Source organism: Synchiropus splendidus, chromosome 13 (genome assembly GCF_027744825.2).
Source record: "Synchiropus splendidus isolate RoL2022-P1 chromosome 13, RoL_Sspl_1.0, whole genome shotgun sequence".
Taxonomy (NCBI): Eukaryota; Metazoa; Chordata; class Actinopteri; order Syngnathiformes; family Callionymidae; genus Synchiropus; species Synchiropus splendidus.
Window position 1 is genome coordinate 8,319,246 of NC_071346.1, and position 24,674 is coordinate 8,343,919.

The 24,674-nt window shown below is 42.6% G+C and overlaps 1 protein-coding gene across 2 annotated transcripts; it reads left to right on the top strand.

Moving 5' to 3' along the window:
* Positions 1-215: 215 nt before the first annotated feature.
* On the top strand, positions 216-23,536 carry gng12a (guanine nucleotide binding protein (G protein), gamma 12a). Of its 2 annotated transcripts, none has more exons than XM_053883567.1 (3): positions 216-531; positions 21,723-21,830; positions 21,893-23,536. In XM_053883567.1, the coding sequence occupies exons 2-3, from the start codon at positions 21,738-21,740 to the stop codon at positions 22,016-22,018; spliced, it is 219 nt and encodes a 72-aa protein (XP_053739542.1). In that variant the 5' UTR covers positions 216-531; positions 21,723-21,737; the 3' UTR covers positions 22,019-23,536. The 2 variants fall into 2 exon arrangements, with proteins under 2 accessions (XP_053739542.1, XP_053739543.1); XM_053883568.1 differs by lacking the exon at positions 216-531 and adding an exon at positions 17,397-17,668.
* Positions 23,537-24,674: the final 1,138 nt, after the last annotated feature.

Sequence of the window (24,674 nt, forward strand, 5' to 3'; positions counted from 1 at the left end):
TTTCTTTTTATTTCCGGCAACTGTGAAAACTATTCAGAGGGTCGTAATCGTCACAAATTATGGCTTTAATCAATACGATGTTTATTGTTAAGGATTCTTTACCGTGAACCGTATACATGTGCGTTTAAGCGAGATGTGGCGTCACTTTGTTTTATTTTGAAAATCCGCGTAGGACGTGGTAGCGTCAGCACTAGCCAACTTGACGCAGATGAACATCCGCCAGCCGTGTTTGAGTTGGTCCGCCTCTACTCGCGACCAAATTCGGGAAGCGAATGTCGTTGACCGCTGTCGTCGGGCGAAAGAAAAAGTGAATGAATAATTTCGGGAAGTGAACGTGCCACCACTCGGCTCCGAAGTGTGTCACGGCGGCTGCTATTCCTCAGCGCGAGCTGTAAACACCAGTTGCTGCGAGAGAGAGAGCGAGAGAGAGAGCGAGAGACAGTAGCGGGAGAGGTCTCCTCCCAGTCTGTTGGGCTCCGGTGAAGAGGAGACACGACCAGACGTGACTGTACTGTACATCCACCCGACCAGGTAGGACCCGCTTCACACGCTCGCTATAGAAGCCGAGGCCAGCAGCCTCTGCTGGGAATCAACAGTTGGTTGTCGGTGTCGCTGCTGTCAGTTTTCTCAGGCTGCTTTTATGCAACACTCGTGTGTCGACGCTGATGATAAACATCCACGACCGACCGTGTTTCTGTGGAGTTCTGAAGGTGACAGGATAGGTTCATTCAACAGGTGATGTGGAAGGCAGATGTGTGGAGCTTCCAGGGGCCTTGTGAAATAAGATTATTCCCGAAAGTTATTCCTTAAGGCCCCACCTATATTGCGTTTTCTAATGTGCTGCTCCGTGTTCACTTGACAACATTTTGTTTAACGGATTCATTCAGCAATTTAAGACAGATATGAGCTTCACCAACGGGTTTTTTAAAGACAATATTTGACGATGCGACACCGCACACGGGACCCGGGGCCGGCCCTCTCATTAGGCAAACGCTCGCACTAGGGGCGCCATTTTTATTTTGCCCTCTTATAACATTCCTGCTCCTGTTGTTAACTAATCCGTGCTTTTCTGCAACCGAAAGTACTTCTTTCTTAACCCTATCTAAACATTTTTATTGATGCACCTTATATATCAGATTATTTATTTACATAAATAAAATATGAATCTGAATTCAATTGTGTCTGCAATTAAAAGGAAGCATATTTAGTAAGCGTGTCAATGCCAGTTTACATTTATAAACCGGATTCTAATATGTTTTCTCGATGCTAAATAACACAGTTGCTACACCAGGAGCTTCATAGGCTTCAATTATGGTGACTGTTATTTTGCATGGAAGGGGACTGATCCTACATTTGGTGTTTAAATACTGCAGTGGCAGACGAGTCCCACCACACAACCACTTTTTCCACTGACATTCAATATTGTCTGGCACCTGTGAGCACTTTTGCAGATGAGAGCTGGTCAGTAGACAAAACTGTTTTATTGATCTTTATTTAAGATCTCAAAAAATTGAAATGGAATGCTGTGTTTTAGCTTAGCCCCTGCATGAGTCATGTTCTCACGGCGTATGATGCTTAGGGATCGGAACAGTGCTCTGTAGAGCTGGTTAGTCAAACTCAAGGCTGCATTACAAATGCCCATGACATCAGTGCATAATTTGTATTAATGCTCCCCCTGTATATATAGTATACATGGCCCATAATGTACTGCAACAGCCTCAGTTTGAATGTTAAAAGGGTTTAATATTGAAATCAACTTTGTTTTTCTGATGAAACATCTCTAGATTCAGTAAATTCCATGAATTTCATTCCATTTGGGCTTCATGCTTTGTGACGATGATGTTTTTATAAGGTTCCGAGAGCTTCTCAGCTGCCCAGCGACATCAGCGATGAACCTATAGGGTAAACAATGACGGGGAGGACAATGATATCAATGAGAGTAATGGCAGCAGATAATGGTGAGAGTCATTAGCAAGGCCGAACACAAACCCACCATTGATAAGTCCCACTCATTAGTAGCCCATTCGTCGCCATCAAAGCCCCCTCTCAGTCAGCAGCTACACCAGGGGCTGGACGCTCAGGGACCTTCACACAGCAGAACCAGCAGAACTCCCTCCGTCAACTACAAATGTTCAGGTTCCAGTCCCGTTCCGTTTTGTTTGCATAGCCTTGATCCTAAAACATATTATATATATGAGATTTTGTCTCTTACATAAATAAAATAACTTCACAATGACAACCATATTTTGTTTTCAAAAATATTTTTAAAACTGTAATCTGCATTTTTTTTAGCTTTACAATTCTTGCTGTATTCAGTGTTCCTTTCTGGCTTCATTATTATTTCTATTATTATTTTTGTGTGTGTCTTTAAATTTGATTTTATATTGGATTTTTCTCATAAATTAAAATATTTCAAATAATTCCTAATTCTCATTTTTTTGTTTAACCTTTCCTGGGAAATAATTTGTATTATTTTATATTACTAGTAAGTCATATTTTTTATTTTTTTTCCCCTGAAAATTGAACCGGACCCTCACATTTTCCATTGTATCCAATCCTTTTGCTTTTTTGTCTCCCCCTTTTTTTTTCAAAATTATTTATCCCAACAAAGCATCTTGTTTTGTGTTTCATTGCCTCTCATATCTCGTCCTCCTTTCGCTATCAAATACATTGATGTGGCAGTTATTGCCAACAAATCGAACGTGGGCGCTTCAATCGATCAAATAAGTGGACGGTCTCTTCAGTAATTGAATTTCCTCATAAGAAACAGAACGACGTCCCGGAAAGAGTCTGTTTGTAGTCTTGAGTTTAATGATGGAGAAGGAATTCCCCTCTCTCCGCCTCCGAGGACGTGGGTTGCTGTGTAAATGGGGTTTGGGAGGAGGATTGCTGGCAGGACTTAAGGTGACGCGTGACGCATGTAAATTGATTAGCAACAAGAAGAGGTGGTCGAGATGGCAACACTGACTTACTGAATGCCAGGATTAGTCCAAAAGGGACAGGACTCTCTGTGCAGCGTGTGGATGAGGAGATTGATTTTATCTCCGTCCACTCTCCCGATGAGTTTAACTGGCGGAACAATGGAGGAACTGTTTGGATCATGTGGGAAGTGGCGCTCGCACAGCTGTAACCGATGCTTTAATACCTTATCGGCGAGCAGGCTGATCTGGAAGCAGCATGTAGTGTCGTGGACAGAATGTTGCTGAGCTTGACTGGCAGCTCCATGCGCAGGTTTTGTGCAGCAGGTGAGGAACCTGCATGGAGCAGGCTCTTCCAAAGCTTTCACTTCTCTGTCCTCGATTTCCTTTATTGGTGATTCAACATGCTTCCACCCAGACGCCGGTTTTCATTGGTTTTAGTTTCTGCTACTTCCTGGTGACCAGTCATGTGACTTCACATAGAGAAATACATTGATCATTAACCTTCAGGAAGTGGTTTCTGGTTTCCTCCCACAGTCCAAAATTGATGTTTTCTTTTTAAATCTCCATCCTTTGAATTCAGATCAACCACCAGGGTTAAGTATGATTCAGTCCAGCTTTTGTTCATGTGAATTTACTCAAACAACAATTGAATTGGGGCCTTTCTCAAACTGACTTGCCAAGTTAAATAAACCACCAGCAGCTTCATTAGAATACACAAATAGTGCTGTACAATTTTGACATACCAGGAGCCGCATTCTCTCTGTTCAACAAACCGGCTTCACAACATGCCGCTCTGAGTGAATCATTGTTGTGAGTCGGCTCTTTTGCTCCAGCAGGAACATACGACGCTCATCAACACGCTGTGGGCGCTTTTGTCTGCCACTCTGTACTCATCAGTGACAGTAATAATAATAATAATAATCATAAAAACAATATGCTGATATACCACCAAACCACTGTTGTTTGTAAAACAGTGCTAAAAGAAGGTCACGTAAACAGACCAAAAAGACAACACTGATAAAGAGCACCCAGGCAACATAACATGTTTTATCATAAACATGAAACTTGCTCTAATATCACTGAAGACATGACTGATGCCGTCAAATGGAGCAGTACCACCGGAAACCCTGGGGGCAGTGTTGCTGTTGCTACCCGATACGTAGCTCTAATGCGACACAAAGAGGACATGACAATGGCGGAAATTCTCCGTCCTACAGTTGCAATATATTTCCTCACAACGCAGCCTCTGCTTTTGTGCGGTTGGTTGGTTATCAATACTTCTTCCACAGTCACTATGTTTGTTGTGGCTGCTCCCCCTGGTGGATATATTGGTGAATAGCAATACCAACATAAAGTGGAAGCATGTGGCTGTAATGTTGTGTGAAACAGAGGGGTACAGTTTCGTATGTAAAGGGCGCTTAAATGGACCATTAGAATGTGCTTTAAAACACTCTTCAGCTCCAGAGGAGAAATGCCAAACCCTTGCATGACAGCTGGATGTGCTGTTGCCAGTGAGCTTGGAAGCCTGTTCTTCTAACCAAAAGATGAAGAGCGTCATAAGAAATAGGTGAAGAAAGACGACAACCATTGAGCAACCATTATTTTGCTCTAAAGTTTGAAATGGGTTTTGAAACCCACTGCAAATACAGACGGTTTTCGAACATAAGCAAACAGGAAGCAATGATGCCAACCTATAAAACAGCAGTGAGACGCTATCAAAACACCGGTGAGGAGGCTTCAATCCTTGCTGGTAAAACACTGAGTTTGTCGGAGTATTTACCCACACGCATTATGTGTTTTGTACGGCTCACCCTTTCAGTTTTGCATTTACATTACTGTCATGTTCAGTAACTTCATCTTCATCACAATGCTCTCATTCGCTGTGTCCAAATAAAAACAAGTCCTTTGTTTACAGTTCTTCCTCAGAAACCGTTTGCTGACAGCCTCTACTTCCACCACTTCAGTGCACAGGTGTTTGTTGACGTTGGCTACCTGCAGTGATGTCACAAGTGTTTGACCCACTTATGAGAACCAGAATCACAATGCATTTGATGGCAGTATATGGAAACAAAATTCTAGTAGGTCCAGTGGCTCTTCTTTCTGATTCTCTATTGGTTGATGTTTGTGACACTTTAAGTGCACAAAACGCGAAACATCTGACTGTATAGTATCAAAATAAAACCCACGTTAATCGAGTTTAAACTTAAAAGAACTGCAGTGTCTGGTTGTTTTTTTATTAAACATTTAGAACGTACTCTTACTGTGAGGGAGCAAACACACTTCCAGCGCAGCGGTTGGAAAAAGTGGTGTATCAGGAGCGGCTCCTGAAAGGATTACATAGATTTGCCCGACAACAAAAACAGCCCCTGCAGGAATCAATGATAAACACAGAGTACAGTTATTAAAATGGCAAAAAGTGCTTCATTTATATGATGTTTTTCCTCTTTGTAACTCAATCACAACGTGCTATTTCTTCTCCGTCTTTGCTCATCACAAGCTGTTTTTGGACTTCTCATAGATAAACTGTGCCCCGAAGGCATGCTCTGGTTAGTGTTTGTCCTATGTGTGTGTGTGTGTGTGTGTTTGTGTGTGCGTATTCTTGGGTGTGTGCGTGTGTTCGCAGTCACAAGGTTGAGCCTATACTGGCAGCTTCTCTTAAATTCTTCCCTCTCAGGAGCAGCGAGGGCTGGTGGTGACACTGCGGTTTCATGGTCACACCCTTCTGTTGGTTTGGCGGCAGAATTACTGGCTTTGTTGAAATACCGAGCATTTCTGCTTCTTTCCTGCTAAGAAAAGATTCTCTCAATTCCATGTGAACCAATAATCACCAGTTGTGTTTCACTGAAATATCACACACACACACACACACTCTTCTCTTCTGTTTTTCACTGCTGGTGTCCGGATGTCAGCGGTTTTGCCACTTGCAGCCTAATCATACTCACGACTCTAGAATCTAGATTTTGTTAAACATTTGAGGAAGTGTCGCCATAGCAACCATCACCGTTGTGTTGAAATCTAACTTAACTTATCGACTGTTAACTATCTAATGTTACCGCTGCACACTTTCAAGGAACGAAAGCTAATTAAAAAACATATAAATACAAAATAAAAATCATTTTTTGTTGGAAATAACTAGAAAACATTTAGGAGAAAATATAGTTGTCATGCTACATTTCATCAAATTATTTTCTGTGATCAGTTTAAGTTTTAAAAATGATTTAAATACAAAATATTAAGTTAATTTAAATGTATTTAACTGGAAGTATATTTATTGAATAATACAATCAAAACACAAAACCTATTTTTTATGAACATCACCATGAAAATATCTTAACTAATTATATTATAAAATTATGAAAGAAAATTAATTAATAATCATGACTGTCTTGCTTTAAACACGATGCATTGATAGATGCAAAATATATATTTAAAAATGCGACAGAAACGTGAGACTATCAAAACACAAAGGAATGTAGTGCAGTATAAGGAATAGATTCAAAATGACCTCACAGTGGCCAGATGAACACAATCCCGGGCCCCATTTGGTCTGCGAGCCTCATTTGTTCTACTCCCTCAACAACTGTACCAACTCTTAACACAAACAGTTGAAGAGTATTGCAACTGTTTACACACTTCAGTCTGAAAGGAGCGCTTGACTACACGGCGATGACCAGCGGACAGAACAAACGTCGCCCCTCCTGCCTTGTGATAGCTATGTTTGTGTTCATGCGGAACGTGACGCTACAGCTCTTTGCAATCACTGTTTAAATGTGTGTACTTTCATTTGTGTGTGTGAGTATTGCACAACCTTGCAGAAATCTGTGAGGCTTTTAGGATCTTATATGAAGTGGATAAGTAGGGTAAACAATCCTTTAACAGCGTTTTGATATGTAGCTAGCATCACTTTCAAACGCTCTTTCTACGCCTTGGAATCGCAAGATAAGAAGTTCCACGACACGTAATGCTGCAGGTTTCTAAATGTCTCATTGGAATTATGAGTCACTTTAAAACTCCTTTCTCCGTTGATATGTTTGTTTGTTAGAAAAGTATTTGTGCTTATCCATTTTAACCAGCTAGCAAGCGCAACATTTCCCCCAAACTCTCCTGGGCTGGGCCTCAGTTTTCCCTTCCGCTCCCTCCCATTCTGCACTTTGATTGGACGGACAGGATGAAACCGATAAGAGTTATGTGTTTGGAGTGTAAACTGTGTCCAAGGTTGAAGCTTCTCGTAGATGATAATCGCCTGCTAATGTTTTAACACACTTCTGAGCTGTCAAGGTTGGATAATGGTTTGATTGCTGAGGTGGAAGCAGGTCAAAGTTGACTGAGAAAAAATGTGAACTGTGAGTTAATAACAGTATTTCCACTAGTAGGCAACTGGATCTGATGCCAACGTGCGCAGGTATTAGACCTGAGCTGTTGGGGTCAATAGTGTCCAGCGGAGTATACCTTATATTTTATTTCCGACTGCTCAGCTTGGTGTTGTTGTTTAACTTATGTATTTTACAATACAACTTTTAACCTTCTTCAGGTTAGCCGTCGAGTGTGTTGCACTCTCTCCATAGCTCCGTCCACTTCTGGTGGAGGTAAATTATTCTCTCAGGTTCTAGAATTTTCTCCTGAGACGGGGCCACCAGGCATTTTCACCGACAACTGCTGATGTCACATACATTTATTTTCTGCTATTTACAGCAAACAAACAAATAGCAAAGCATATTCACAATAAAGTGTAAGTGAAGGCACCATTTACGCTCTTAGATATACAACATGAAGGGCTGAGATGTTTGACAAATAATAGGAAAATAAATAGAGCAAACATAATTATGAGATTAAATACAGTACAGGATGCGCAACAGGTATACTGTACACACAAGTACTATGGTAAAAATAAACAAAGGACAATATTACAGTATTTAATATTTAGTCACAAGCACCAGTGACTTCAATTCTTGTGGTGACAAGCTGAATTTGTGGTCCGTTGAAATGAAAAAAAAATACAATGCACAGTAGTTCCTCATTTATCTTTGTTTGTGTTCCAGAGCCTTCTGCAGAAAGTGAAAATCCACAATCTGGGTCTTCCATTTATGAATGTAGTCCATTCTAAACTGTAATAATCATTCAATTTTCAACATTTAAAACACATTGACATCAGAAAATGTGTTCCTCTCACATGCTGGAAAGCAGGTGTTTATTTATTGGTGCGTGTGCTTGTGTGTGTGGTGGACAGTAGGCAGGAGAATGTGTGAATGAGTGAGAAGAAAAGGAGGCAGCGCAGGCTATTTTTAGACCAATAGTGACATCACATGCTCTGTTTTTAGACTCACTGTCATCTCCAGACTGTCACAAACAGTCTCTCTGTTAAATATCAGCTGTTGAAGGTTTTTCTTTTCAGAGGAAATGGGACCTGACGCTCCCGTTTAGCCCCGAGGCTGGTCACGGGGCTTTCATATTCAATTTCTCAGGAAGGGAACCAGGCCATTATTCCTGCTTGTTTCTACCTGGAATTTTGAACCAATGTTTAGGGATGTCCTAGAATTTTGTTCTGTAAAATGAATGCGTTGAATTTTCTATTTCATTTTAGATTGTTTCTTTCATAACGTTGAAAACATAAAACCTAGAATTGATTTTATTTTGTTCATTTTGGGGTGGCCTCACAATTGAGGGACCGTAATTAATTTTGTTTTGTTGGTAAATGCTTGACTATATGTCCATATAATAATGAAAAATGATATTTGAGTAATGCATTTAAGGTAAAATAAAAAAAGAAATCATGCAAAAACAGCAGTTTGAACTGCATTCTTTGGGTTTTAATGTTTGCTATGCAGATTATTTTCATCGTGTGATATATATTTTTTTAGATTCAAAATGGAGGTTGAATTATGAAACTTAAATTCAGGACGACAAAAAGCTACCGTTACACGTCTCGCCACACGGTGGCGCTATTTGTCCGTGTTTGACTGGCCCCCGGCTGATGAAGCCGTTGACACCCAGCGACAATGAAACTAATAACCATCTGTCAGAACAGCAATACCAGGTGGCCTCGCTACACTGGCGGCGTTTATTCAGCTCTGCATACAGAGGCGCCTCGGTTCACACGAGAATGAAGCCCCGGCTGTGAAGCGGACGCTTGTTGCTGGAGTGTTCGGTGTCACCTGCACGACACTTGTCCCACATGAGATGTTGGTCCAGAGGATCATGTTGCCGTCTTCATTATTTACCGTACAGTCTGTCTCCCCAGTAACCACCACACACACAGTGGTTACTGCTCCCTTCAAGTCATGAGACCTTTACACCGCGCTATTAATAACACCTCACGTTATTCGTGTTCAAATCTAAGCTTGGGAATGTGTCTCAGTATTTTTGTTTTTCCTAAAACGTGAGCTTATTATCTTAGAGGTTGTAAATGTGACACAATAGGCTTCTTTGGGCGAAATGGTAATATATGTTTTTGTTCATATTAATACATATTGATCATCTCTTACATTCTGATTCAACTAATGATGCTTCATGTTTACAACCATTTTTCTTGTCATCTTTTCAATTGCATTATAGAAGTTAAGTGGCTTGTTTATTCAAAATTCTGACATTAATTGCTTCTCGTGCACGTTGCGTTAAATGTGACTACGAAGTTAAAATTGAAAGAATGTTGTCATGATGTTTTCATGAGATCACACTTGTCAGGATAGTCAAATACTGTCTTCTAAAATAAGCACTGTGGCTGTCATTAAAATAGTCTTCTGTTTGTCAGCAGAGAACTCTTCTTCGGCATTATCCTGTGATCAGCATGTTTCCGTGCAGGTTCGGTTGAACAGGTTTGGGTTTCGTCTCCTTTATTGTAAGGCTCATTCACCCACTCACAGGAAGACGCACCTTTTATTGGAGCCATATTTTCGTACTCCCACTGAGTATTTATGAAGTTCTCGCCCTAATATGGGCATTTCCTGCGGGGTACAGTCCAGCGCTGCTTCCTGTCAGGACAGGTATGACTGAGTAGCACATGACTTCCTCTCTCGTGTGCCAAATTCTTTACCATCAAGTAGTGTTGTAACAACTGGCTGTCTGATCTTGCTGGGAAAAGACATGTCTGTTTGACCTCAAAGTGTAGCAATTCAGATCCTGTTTTAGCTCTTATTTACCTTGCACAACTTAAAGAATATTCCATGTCCTTTCGTGACTGATCCGTTCTGGTTCACCGCTTCATGCATGACGGCTCAATACACCTTTGTTTCTGTTGCTGCAGAGTTGCTGTGGTGAAACCACAGTGTCGCTATTGATATAATCAACACAAAGGGTGTGTAATAAATTTACTTTGACTGACTAATGGCGTCAAATAGTCGACTGCTCCATCTTTGAAGTGCTGCTATGCAAACAGTTATGTTCCATTTGAAGCTCATGCATCATTTTGGGTGTTTTTTTTTGCCAAGCTTTTGCATTCTAATGCTTCTTCTGTAACTATCAAGGATGACCACATCCGAAAAACAACCATAAAAACGTGATATTTTTGATGATGAGGAAGTAGAATAAAATATCTATGTGTTAATTGCGAATTGCACCGAATGCAGTCATATTTTTCATTGCTATAAAGTGGGAAACAATCATTTCTGGTGTTGTTTCTTTCCTAACATTGAAAACATAAAACCTAGAATTGATTTTGGTTTGCTCATTTCGGGCCATAATTCATTTTGTGTTGTTGGTAGATGCTTGATCACTATATGTTTTAATAATAATGAAAAAGAAGGATTTTTTTCCCCTGAATATTTGGGTAATAACCACAAAAAAAATATGTGCTGCACTTTAAAAATAAATAAAATACTATTTAGGTAGCTGTTCTTTTCTGTTGATTTTTGGGAGGTTTCTGTTCATCAAGAAGATCAAAACTGCTTCAAAACTGGATCAGTTTGTTGCAAAAGGTGTGGAGAAATTCTGATAACAAGGTATGGTCCAAATATTTGAACTCTTTACATGACAAACTATTCAGCAAACATGTTCAGAAATGATAGAATAAGGGTTTAAAAGCCTCATCTTATTTGTACTTCTGAGCAGGGCATAAGTTGGGCAAGTTTTTTTTTCACAAAGAAGTCCGATCTTGAGTGTTAAATTTCCAGAGTTCAGCTGGATGTCTTGCTGTCTGTGAAGCATGTGACTAAACAAGACATTCAAACAAGATATTCTTGCATGTTCTGTCTCCGTGCTTCCTGCCAGGTGTCTCATTCACACTGTCAGTTTCACTCAAAGTTATTGTTGGCAGGACCTTATTGTGCCCAGGATAAAGGGCTCTTCATCAATGGGAGTGCGCTGTGAATATGTCACTTTGGTCGCGTCTTCCCAATGAAGTCTCTGTTCTGCTGAAGACTGAGGTGAAGACCGGCGGGTGTCTGAGCCTCCGCCGGTGCCGAGAGCTTGACGTAAAAGGAGAAGCTTGGAGGAGGAGTAGGAGGAGATGTGAGGGGATTGAGGGTGGGCTGGAGAGGAAGTGGCCTTGTTGTGACCCTCCATGTCAGGTTCTCACAGAACCAGTTGGGTCTTTGAAACTGTTAGAAGAACAGATGAGGAGGGAGGAGCGGCGCTACATGTGCAATGATTAATTGTATGTTAGACTCTGCGTGCACATGTGGGCGTGCGGAGGGGGGTGGTATATCTTTCGAGGGAATGACTACGGTTCACGTCTGACTGTGAGTGTGGAGAATCAAGTCATTAATAAAGCGAGTGGTCTTTCATCTGAGCAGGAGTCTCGCTCAAACAAAAAGGCTTTGCTAATTCATCAGTTAGGAGGTCAGTCATGACTATGGAAGTGACACATATCTGGGGCACGTGTGCGGAGCCTTCAACTTTGACACACTTTGATAGCAGAGTCAGTCACCTGGCCTGTGAGGTGGCAGGACAGTTCACGGAGGTGTTCCAAGGCTTGGATTGGATTGACTCTTCCTGTACACATTAACTTGAGTTTGCTGCCTTCACATTACCGTAAATGTCCTGCTGTTTTTTACTGCGAGCTATTAACATACCGATGGCCTTAAGAGGTCACACGCAGGTCTCTGTCCGCCGTCCACATGCTTGTCATTCTTCTCAATGTTTGTTCAGAACCAGCTTCTTCTGCCTTGGACGAGACAGACTATAGCTTTAAGTTCAGATTCTTCACTGCCTCTGCTGATCCATGATCTGTCTTGGGTCAGGGTTGGCTTTCACCCTCACGCCGGTGTTGCCTCTGTAGTGACTGAGCTCCAACATTCTCTCGTGTTGGTCTTCCTGTGACCTTTGCTGACCTCTGTGTCAAAGCGGTGGTCACACATTTTGGGTGAAACTTGCTCAGACTTCAGCCGGACATGTTTCCTCTGCCTGTTGAGCTGTTGAACTCCGACCTCAAGGTCAACTGTTTGCAGACAAATTATTACACCTCTGAGTTTTAGAAGACAATTTAGGGTAATGGCAGATTTACTGTGTTTCCAAATACTGTGAATTCCAAAAACCACATCACAGCAGTCTGTAAAAGTCCACGTCTCAATTTGCAGATTGTGTTGGGGACCTTCTAGTCTGTTTCCTGCAGGCTTGTTTGGTCTATAGCACAGGGTTAAGCAACGGAGGCTGCATCTTGTGCGTGTTTTCTTACAGTACGTTATGTAACAAACTGCCAACACCACACAAGTACTTGATATCGTCTTACACATTGTGATTCTAATGGCACTGACCTTCTACACAAACGTTGTGAATGAGGAATGAGTCGGGCTGAACGCGTGACTTTTAAAACTTCACTTGATTTGGGAGACTTCCGCAGCACTTTGACCTTTTCCTCACCTGGTAGTGCTGCAGGGAGCTTGAGCCCAACTAGGAAACCAGTGGGAGAGCAACTTCATTAGCTTTATTTATTTGTTTTCAAATATCATTCGCTGATTAATTTAGAACCCAAAACTCCGGGGCACACTCTGATTTCCTCCCGTGGGCAAGCATACGGACGTGAACCGCTGATTTTAAATTGTCTATTGCAGCGTGCCGCCATGTTTTCACTGCAATGTGGCGGCGACCGGTCCAAAATTTCAAATGCAAATCAATTATATTTTTTGAAAGATGGTAGGAGACACAGTCAAATGTCATGTGAGAATAGTGTATTTTCTACATTTTCTAAGGTGCTGGGGAATAAGAGAAAAACAATCAAGTGATGACATCATATGTGAGATTATGAAATGACACATTAAAGAATGCGCAGAAAAATGTTGGTTTGTTGTGTTTTATTTAATTGAAACCACATTCCATTTAAAGATTCTCGATGTGTCGCCTACATTTAAAAATTAACTTTCAATTCTGAAGTATTATAAAGGACAAGAAAAACTCCTGAAACAGTCAATGGAAATTTAATATTTAAAAAACAACAACTTAAAAAAATGAGAAAGTTATGTTTCAGTTGCATCATGATGAACAAAAAACAACGCACTAAACAAATATGTAACAGACACATTCCAACATGATCAGTTTTATAGTTTTACTCTGACTCCAGGAGGGCCACGTAAATACAGTCAAAGGGCCGCATTTGTCCCCCGGGCCGCACGTTGACCAGGTCTGCTCTATTGCAAACCACATTTTCAATACTGGCCTTAAAATAATAATCCAGTAAATGATAGCATCAGAGGGTTCATTTTGGTTTCATTATAGTTAATTTAATCTCAAGTCAAATTTATGTTTTACTCAAAGAGGAACTGCATGAAATCGCAGAAAGCTTTGACTAGAATTATAATAAATGACTCTTGCGTAAGTGAACGTATGACTGAGGCTGGGACTGTGATGCAGCTGCTACTGTGCAGTGAAGCGACCATTTTTTGTGTCATGCATTCATGACATGCAGGAGACTTTTGGTTGTTTTTGTGTTGTTCCCGCCATCTTTGCCTCCACCTGGTCACTCTGCTGACCTCATACTGGCTCATGTCACCCTGCGTCCCCTTTGCTCCATAAACAAAACCCTCTTTACAACCTTTACGTTGTTTTATAATTAGCTGCATGACGTCCGCCGCGGCTACTATCAGTTATTCCGTCCCGACGCGCTGTTATTTAACCCCGCATGCATGAGTGCTGGCGACCGTGTGCCCTCCCGGCCCTCGGCGTGGCACCTTTGCCACAGTTCTAGCTTGATTCCACCCTGCTCAGGGTGGGGACTGGAAAGAGTGAACTGGTTTGTTTATTGTTCCACACAGGCCGGGCTGTATTGGGCCAGAGATTGAGATCCATTGTGTGGTATCTCTCTGCCTCCGTCATGAATCGTAGCTTTCAGAGGTGGGAGGGGGCGAGGCGGCGGGGAGGGGACTCACAATAGCTTTAAGTTTAACCGGGTTTCAGCACATTCTTGGCCTGACACCAGATTTAGCATACACACAGCTGCATGGCAGCGCCCCCCTCGCCGCACACACACACACACGCGATTATCTTATTGATCTGAGCTGCATATCAGTTACTACAAACGCACCTTTTCCACTGCACCGCGCTTCCTTTTGTGTCGTCTGTGACAACAAGGCTATTTGTTTTCCTCCGAGAAGCTGCCCAGCAGGCTCCAGGCCTCGCTGCCGTGGCTCCTGCATGTCACCGTGTGTGCGTCTGCTGTGACGTCTGAAGACCATTATCAGCCACAGGTCTCTGTTTGTTTTGGCCAGCGCTGAATGTGATAATGGCCCATTACAGGGGGAACCAATAGCTGGTCCGCAGTGGAGACCTTGAGCTAACATAGCTGCTGCTGCAGTAGCGCCAGAGGCCAGAACCTCACACATCGACTTAGTGGCCGGCAACAACAACCTGCCGGCTATTTTTAGTGAGAACTCCAGCTGCCGATGACATCACTGAGCCACTGTGTGTGCACTTTTGTTTCCAGACACTTGGTATGCCGCGCATGGAGCCAGGGTTGTGTCGACTTGTCGAGCATCAAGAAAGTCATTAACACATCGGGCTGCATTATCTCGGGCCTCTCCTGCTGTTGGAATGTGAGGCGCTGAGCTGTCTGATGCATCGGCGGAGTAAACATCCGCGTTAGTGTCGGAGGAGACGTCTCAAGGCTGGTCGTGTGCAATTTAGGAAATCTTTTTCAGACACTCGCATGGCTTCAGTAGAAAGACGAAAGCATGAGGATATTAAGTAAGACTTCCTGCTGGGCCGCTTCACACATCGACTCATGCCTTAAGTACTCAAACTGCTATGCTGCTATGCATCATTGCACAAGCTAATATAGCGCACATGACTGTAGGGCTGCAGGATTGTGGCCAATATGATAATCACAAAGGTCATAGGTCACTGTATCAGCATGAATCGTAGCCTGCATTTGACTTGAGCCAACCATCTTTCTGGCCCTATAAAATGTCCCTGTGGGCCAGATGTGGCCCCCAAGCCTTGAGTTTCACACACAGATTGACTGAAACACGCAGGATAATACATGCAAACCAGAGCTCTATGGCATCTGCAAGCCACGGATGATAGCACCAGCCTCACCTCTGCTCTCATGATCCCTTCACCTGCGTCTGAAGTTCAGCTCCCCTCTGCAGCCAGGCCCTCATTTACACTCCCTCAGCTTCAACTGATCATTTGGAATCCCAACAACAGACGACCCTGCCAGCTGGAAATTTCCTACTCAGCATTTCCATGAGCGCATTTCGGCTCCCGAGTCCCAGCTGTGTGGACCAGTAGTCAGAAGTCAAGGGCATATCTGCATAACATGTCTGCTGAGGTGCATTTTGAGTTCAGAGTCGATGCTAAATAGGTTACGGAGATTTGAGTGTCTTCCTCACATGCTACACTATCATGGGCTTGGTGTCCCTGACCCACATGTGGCTGCTCATCTCTGTCATATCACCGACAGCCTGCGCCCATGTTCACATCCGAGTATCAGACCTTTTATCTCCCTCTTCTCCGCAGCTCACTTCAGCGAATTCCAGACAGCAGTTCGTCATTCTGAGTTTAAGCTTCGAGTAATTGCTCCTGAGTCTTGCCTGTCTAAAAAGAGTCCAGTCTAGTCTCATGTCTAGACAAAGCTGTGTTTTTCCCGACCAGACCACAGGTTTTGTGCAGGCTGTTCGGCCTGTGGCGAACTGCTGCAGTTGCATTTGCTTAGGCATGAATGTATTCTCAGATGCACCTCCACCTATCACCAACCAGAGGTCTGGGCTCTGACGTCGACAAATTTCCTCTGTAGAGCGAGAGAGCGGGCGGTGGGCCGGGTGGGGTCCTGTCAGCTTCACTTATCTCAGCAGCCAAGCTCAGGGTGGAGCTGCAGCGCTGCTTCTCATCATAACTCGCTGGCAAAACCATAACAAGATCTGCTTTTCTGCCTCCATCAGCTGTCTGCTCCTCACCGCTGATAAACCCAGTCTTGTTTCCACTTGTCCGGCACTGAAGCAAAATACGTTTTATCAGGAGAACATGGATATCAACTTGATACCGTTACACACAGCGCAGCTGAGGCGCAAAGGTCGAGCTCCTTGTGTTAAATCACTCTGGCTCTAGCTCACATTAGAACCGTGGAAGCTTCAGTTGCATCGCACCAGTGTGACTCTTCCTTATTTTACTGGGTTAAGACATGGTGCCCATGTTTCTGACTCACATGAGGTCATGAAACTGAGGAACACATGGAAACTATGAAACTAATTGTTTTATTGAATTTTTGTAACTGTCATAAATGAAATATACTTTTTTTTCTCACACATTCATCATTAATTATTATTATTGTATGATATTTCAATGCATTTTTTTTGAAGATTTAATATGTTTCTTTCACGTGTTTACATTTATATTATTATTAGGATTTTTTTAATCTAATAAACCTTGGTTATTTTTTATTTTTATGTAAACTGCAATGTGCAATTGCAGTTTACATTACTATTTATTGCTTTGTTTATTTTATATCATAACCATGTGATTTTTCTTAATGTCTAATAATCTTTTTCATTTAATAATCTAATCTTTTTCTTTTGTATTTTTATTCCAACTTGGATTTATTTTTTGCCCCACTGTGTGTATTTTAGTTGCTGAAAAAGTTAGCACTTTCATTTTTATTCATTTATCACAGGAAAAAAAAATGCAGATGCATATAATGCAGATTTATCGCACAGAAAGTCCCTTCGCAGGGAATATTTTTCAGTACCAGGTGCACCACGTTATTCATTGTCCATAACTTCCATGATGAAGAAGTCTGAATGAGCCTGCACTGATGCATGGAAAATTCAAGTTCATATTCCTAGTTAGGATATTGTGAGGTTCCCCTTTCCTTGACCTTAACCAGGATTCTGATCCGAAAAGTTTTAACCCTCGAAACCTTATGTGGATCGGTCAAAGTGTCCTCATAAGTTCAGTGTCTGGAAAAAGATGTGTAACTCCGCCTGAGCCAGTGTGATGTACAGTATGTGTAGCGTTGGGATTGTTGGCTGCTGGCGTATATTTTGGGAGGCGTGAACAAGCATTCATGCTCCCCTCAGTCGCCGCTTCCTCAGGTAACAAGCCTCACCACGTCACTGATGTCATCCACGAGACTGCAGTTGGCAGATTTAGCTCCCATTAAACAACATGGTCTTTCTTCCCTCTCGGTGGGAAAGTGATGATGTCACTCGCCTCATTCTCACGGTGAGAACTTGCTCCCGACTCTCCCACCAACCCTGAAAACTGATGACCGAGTTCAACGGCAGTGTTTACTATCATGAGTTTGATCAGCAGGGAGGGAAGCGTTTGTGCTGGAACCGGAGACTTCTGTTCACTGGGCTGGAAAAACGGCTGATGTGCAGGATTCAGTGAGTCTTGAGTTTTCTCTCTGAGGCGCCTGTCTGTGGAGAGGTTTGGCTGTCGAGACCTACATGTGTTGCAAGTCTGCTTCTGCAGAACGACTGACTGGTTTGTGGCCAGGTCTCCACTCTTTGAACTCTCTTTTGTTCCAGGCAGCAGACGTCTGTCTAGACTCGGAATATCGCCTTTCCACAGCTCCGTTTCTCCCTTGTCAGCACACTCCTGGCAGCTGATAACTTTTTAGCACCCAATTTGCTGCGGGCCACGTTTGGAAAGACTAAATAGGTTTGTGGATGACAAGGATAGAAGTGTGCAGTCGAGAAGTGCGAGTGCAGCGACTGTCCTCTGGGTGGCGGGGGGGTCAAAGGTGAATTAGGTTTTAGATTTATTAAATACAGGTCTTAACCTCAAGTGTCGTCTTCATCCAATACTCCCAAATGCAGAGGCCCCTGCAGGGGGCAGTAGAGAGCAGCTGCTGCCATGTAGCAAATATAGCAACTTTCTTGTGCTAACAAACCTATTTTATTTAGACAAATAAAAAGCTCCACCCCCCTGGAAAGGCCCCTCCCTCTGACCAGAATTTTGCTTCAGGTTCAATGACACATTTTTTCTGGCGTTGGAGAAAAAAAAGTGATGACAAAAAACTGACTTAAATTGCTGTCCAGTGAGCCCCTACTCGTAGTTTCCTGATATACTTATTCAAAATGATTGATCAGTGATTTTAAAACTTAAACAAAATCATGCCAAAAAACAAGAAGGTTGAGAAAGCTTATAGCACTTTGAATCCATCCACAAGTTGAGTCTGCATGTTGCTAATACAGAGTGAGTGAATGAGTTGTGTTTCCAGGGTGAATCCAAATCCAAACCAAGAGGAAGTGAAGACAAACGTCCAGTCAGATTTGTCTCCTGTGGAAGACGGGTTACAGATCTTTATGTTATGGAATATTTGACTCATCATGGACGAAAACAATAAGATAGTCGGATGTAAATGAAGAAGAAATGATCTCTGAGGAGTCCAGTGTTGCGCTTTACGTGTCGATGATTGTGTTGGAAGTCAGTCTCAGATATTCAAGTCTTCTCGCAGTTGTGTCTTGGACTCACATGAAGTCTCCTACTTTGAGCTGCTGCTTCATGATGCTCTGGATCACACGCTCGACTGTTTCCTCTCTTGTTATTGGAGTCATGAGGGTTGCTAGTTTGAGGACTTTGAACGCTCCTAATGGTTCGCATGTGTGTGATGCATAGTGGTGCCATGCTGCTCTGGTGGTCCCGGTGTGTGAGTCAGAGGGGGGAGGGGCTTGTCTTCTTTCTTTGTCTGTCATGTTGGTGGCAACCTCACACACACATCGGTGCCCTCCCAGAGTCTCGGTGGGGCCGACTGGTCGCCGCTGGCATCACTTCACAGCAGCTTCACAGTTTAACTGCGACCACTTTACTGGGCTCCTCTCACAGCTGCTGGCTGTAAGACGTTTTCGCCACTTTCTCGTGGTGGTTGTTCTGATGTTTCGGCGCCAGAGTTTGGAGGACTGTAAACCCTTATTGCAACACTGGAAGTTTTTATTGTTCTGATTCTGTTCAAGACCTTTTTTCAGTGCACAAACCTACAGAGTCTCTTTGTGAAATATGTGGATATTTTCCATGGATATGTGAGCTTCTGGAGATTGGATAATGACATATTAAGAATATTTTTTTCACCTTTTTATTTTCTTTTAAAGCCAAGTTGTTTCCTAAAATGACGTAAAAATACACCCAAAGTAACATTTATTGGTGATGTTTTTGTGATGATATCAGGCAGCATAATCTAGTGCAACTGAAATTGGCGCAGTGAAAAAAGCAGGAGTCTCAAATAGACATTTGTCTTCCTTCCCTTTTCTAAAAGTCGCTCTTCTTCTCCTCAGTGGAGCACGTGAGGCGTTTCCAACATCAGGGGGAATTTGATGGCCGGCTCTGCACGGGCTAATATTCCGTCTGACATGTGCGAGGCTGACAAATAAAGGCGTCTGGGGAGTTTACAGAGCCTTAATTTGGATGTGACGGGAAGGACGTGAAATTCACACACACTCAGCAGAGTTGTTCTAAAAATGATCTGTGAAATCTGGTTCTGCCAGAAACACCTGGCTGGACTCTCGCGCTTCACAAGTGTGTCTCCGAATACAAACAAACAGCTACTTTTCCAGGAAGTCAAAATGCAGCGACATGGGTGGGTGTTAGTATTAGTAGTAGTATTTATAGTATTTGGTAGTATTTGGTAGTAATAATTATGGAGAATTATATTATTTCTCAAATAATTTCACATTAAATTTACCAATTTTTGTTCGTTCTCCAGAAAAAAACACTATTTTTGATGTTCTTTCGGGGATTTTTAAAATTTGTCATATAAATGCAGTTTTATATATTTTAATCCCTGCAAGCATAAGTAGAAAATACACCTAAAATTCCTAATAATTTAATTTAATTTTTTTCATAGATTTATTGCTTGTTCCTGCAGTGGTCTATCTATCTGCACCTATTGTACCTATTGTAAGAGGTCAGGGAGAGGTCGTGGAAATACAGGCGAGAGATGGTTGTTGTTTTGGGTGGGACCCCAGTATTGAGGGGTCAATTCCGACAGGTACTGACTGTAGACAGGAGCCACCGCAAGAGTCTTAGTCCGGACTTGTAATGTGTTTTCATTACTTTCCTCCAGTCCCATAATGCACAGCAACAATTGAACTCGAGTAAGTCCTGTTTTTTCAGATGACAAGACGTTCCTCTAGCTTCCTGCTCTGTTACCAGAAGGCTTTTGACAAAAGTTGTTGTGAAAGCTGCAACACGGTGTGTGTGTTGGGAAACTGCTGGCAGAGAGGTACTGACTCTCCGCCTCGCTCTCTCTCTCTCAGCGTGGGATTTGTCTCGGCTTGTTCCCATCAACTGGGTCAATGATTTTACAGAACCTCAGCAGCAAACATGTCAACACTCAGATCAGCTCACACAGCGTCGGCGGCGCCTTGTTCATTCATTGTTTCTGGAGTTCAGTCTCTGGAAGAAAAGTGGGAAAAACCCTCTTTAGCTCGCTGTTTTGGATGGGAGCCAGGTGTCGGTGAGCTCACTGCTGGGAAGACGAGAATGAGGAAGTCATTGACCCACATTGAACTGCTGTAGCTTTCCACACACAAGTGGCCATTTATGTCACTCAAACCTATATGGGATCAGAGTTTACCATTTGCTTTACGCATCGGAATCTTCCAATGTAATCTGGCTTCAAAGATTCTTTGTTGCAAAAATTCTAAAAGAAAGTAGCTGCAAACGTGTTCTGATGCACCTTTTTTTTTGCTATGGATGCAGCTAGGAGTGTAAGAAAATATCGATACGCTCAAATATCGCAATGTTGTATCAATATTTTTTTTTGACATATTGCAATACTTGACTGTTTTATAATGTCTTCATACTTAAATTATATATATTGATATTAAATGCATAAAGAATGCTGCTGCATTTGTGACTTGTTTAATACTAACATTTTCTTTCGTACAATAGTTTGGCTTCGTTCCTCTGTTGGACTGCGATATTTAACTCAAAGTCTAACTGGACTGACGTCATAAAAATAAACTTGTTTTCATGCACATAACATTGTACTGTATTATCTGTTTTCCCCCCTTAAGATGATGGTTCTTATGACAATATAATGCTGAGTTTACAGTATCGTATCACCACTCCTTTATCGGGATACGTATCGTATTGTAAGATACCTGCCAATACACAACCTTACAGATGCACACTGCCGTTGAACTCTGTTACACAGATAAAGAGTGTGTACTCTTGCATTCCTGGAGCTGTGACAACTATTCAAGTACAACAAGTGCAACTCGGGGAAGCATTCAAAGGAAAATATTTCCCTCTGGAAACAATTACTCAGCTTTGAATCCAGAAAAACCTGCAGCTCAACCTCACACAAGTGGCGTCAAAGTGGGATGGGAAATTTGACAGGAAGTGAAAAAATGCCTTTTGTAACTTGATTTGCTCGCAAATTTCCGTTAAAAAAAAAAAAGGTGCAATCCTGAGTCTCCGCCTCTTCCGTTACAGTGTTAGCTACCAAGGATGTCCTCAAAGACACACAGCTCCAACAGCATCGCTCACGCCCGGCGGACTGTGCAGCAGCTGAGGATAGAGGCGAGCATCGAGCGAATAAAGGTACCACTCGTCTTCCGAAGACTCCCGATTCCTCGTCTGACCCGAGCTTGTTTTTTCCGAAGGTGTCCAAGGCCTCTGCGGACCTGATGAACTACTGCAACGAACACGCTAGGAACGACCACCTGCTCATGGGCATCCCCGCCTCAGACAATCCCTTCAAGGACAAAAAGCCCTGCACTATATTGTAGTGGACGCCTCTTAGCCTTAATGTTTTTGCTTATTCATGTTGCCGTTTTTGTCAGGGAGGGGGAGGGGGAGTGGGCAACTCATTTATTTGTGTTTGTTAACAATTCTACCACTGAAATTGAAAAAATAGAGTATTTTACAAGCCGAACCAGCAGGCTCTCCCTGGTCCGAGAATGTTAGCGAGAGGGCATCGCGCCAGCGCAACACCGGAGATCATCGCCTAAAACTTTGCTCGTAACAATCCTTTGTTTGGCAGCGACTGTTATGCCAGCTACGACGGACACTATTGTGATGTGGCTCCAGATTATAATCCCAGGGTTTCACAGGGTTAAACTGCGTCAGACGTGAAGGCAACGGTGGCCGTAAACGCACGGGGGGGAGTAGCAGCTAGCATACGGCAAAAGGCCCCTCATTCTTTGAAAAGGTGCTCCATCTTTGATGTTGGTGAACGAAAGAAGGTTTTGGCGTGTTTACATTCTGCAACTAACCTTTCTTGAAAGCTAACATTTGACTCTCGGAACCAATCTTTCTTAAAATGTATTTTATTGCTTGCGCACGGATCGCTACATGTGTTGCTAAAATCCGACACCATTTTTAGAATTTACGACAAATAAAAGCTACTCTGCTTCGTGCGCACTAGTTGAGGAGTTGTGGCGGAGGTGGGTTGTGGTGGAGGTGGGTTGTGAGTTGCCTGCTTGTAGTAGCTGCGATAAATTACATCCGTACACTTGTGGTGCGTTCGCTAACCTTATTCCACACATCCAGCCACCATGAATGTCAAACCTGCGTGAGTTTACTCCACACCACCTGGTGAGAATATGTCTGACTGAATATGTCTTTTATTTTAAATGAGTTTTATTCTCCTATTGATGGATGATTTTAAAGGTTCCCTCTGAACAAATGATCCCCAAAGATAGCCAACAAGCTTGGTTACCAGTTAAGGGTTGAAAGGATGACCAGAATTTTTAGCCATTCCTCCCCAAAACATCGCTTTTTATGGAACTGATGATACGAATCGATCACTGTGAGCTGCGTCTTTAAGCTGCAGATGCCTCTCGCCGCCGCCTCCGCTTCTGTCGCTTCATTTTCCAGACACTCTGAAGCCTTACGCGTGATTTCCCAGGAACTTTTTCTCTTCCGGTCAGAGGGAATTGCAAGGTGCCATCTAGACGTGTCCGCTGTTCGATGGTGTTCCACTCGCTCGGTGCTCCTCCTTCGCGCTCCACAGGGTACTATCAGGTCTTTGAATCCGAAAGACGCCGTGTTATTATCCAGTTATACTTTTTGTTTCCGATTTGTTTCTAACCATCTTTCTTTTTTCGTACCTGCAATAAAATCATTCCTGTTTGCCTCTAAAGGAGCTCACCACTGCCATGTCGTAACTAGTCTGTGATCAGTGTTCATTTTACAATCCCGAGAAATAACTTTAATAATGTATCAACCTTTGTAAGAAGTACCATGAAGCATTCCTACCGTGAGATACTGAAATGATAAACTCAATAAAGACGTGTTGCTCTGCACACTTTTCTGGTTCCTTCTTTACTGAAATATTTCACTAGGTGGTTTCCTACTTGTGTGTGTGTGTGAAACAGGATGTGGTTCTGAGAGGTCCAGACTCCTTTCATGTCTAATGGAACCAGAACAAGCAGATCCATAATGCAAACCAGAACCTCCTCAGATATAATGGCATTGTGTTGCCATGTTACCTGCAGGCCTGGAGCGTGGCACCCGCCGCACCACAGAGTCGGTAATCCCGGTTTAGAATAGTGAGAGCGACGTGCGTCCGACCGCCGGCGGTTCAGCTCACTGGCCGAGCGGCAGCGCTGTGAACACCCGCCCTAGCGGCTCCAGTGTCAGTGGGTTGGAATGTGCTGATCAGGGGGAGATAGGGCCGGACCGGAGGGTCCGGGACTAACTGCCGGGCCACCTGTGTTCCATCTGCTTTCAGATGCCGAACCAGGATTTTGCCCCGGTGGAGCGATGATAACAAACAGAAGCTGTGGAAAAACCAAACCCAGTAAAATACAGTTCAAACAGTTACCATTTTAAGGACAGTACTTAGTAGTTGTACACCCCTTCCAGTTCCAATGTATTTACCTATCAAATGTCTTTCCACCATTTCCCATCTGCATGTCGAATGTTTATTCATTTTTTATTACCTACTCAAATTTTCCATCCCTTGTGTGGATTTTTTTTTTAATTCCTCTGTAAATTCCTCACTTCCAAGTGGGAATTCCCGCTTTCCACTGAGAAAACCAACTTCTGAGTGTATTTTTCTTTCATATTTTTGCTTTTTTTTCCCACCCTTTGCATATTGTTTCTCTTCTGTTATATAGTAAAATACATTTGTCTCACTTCACTATCGATTTTATGTGAAAAGAGTGTGATATGATGGACATAAATAAGGTCACAGTTTGGGGAATTTTTTTTTTCCAACTTCCATGACGTGTTTTCAGTCATATTCAAAAAATATATAAATAAATAAAAGACTTTCTTTTACATATATAAATATATGTAATTTTTATAAATAACATTTTCAAGTAACTATTTCGAACAAGTTTTCCGTCTGTGATTTTCCCATTCCTACTCTCAAGTATGTTTATTTCCTGCTTCTGAGTGGAAATAAACACAATAGAGAAAACAATAAGTCCACGCCAG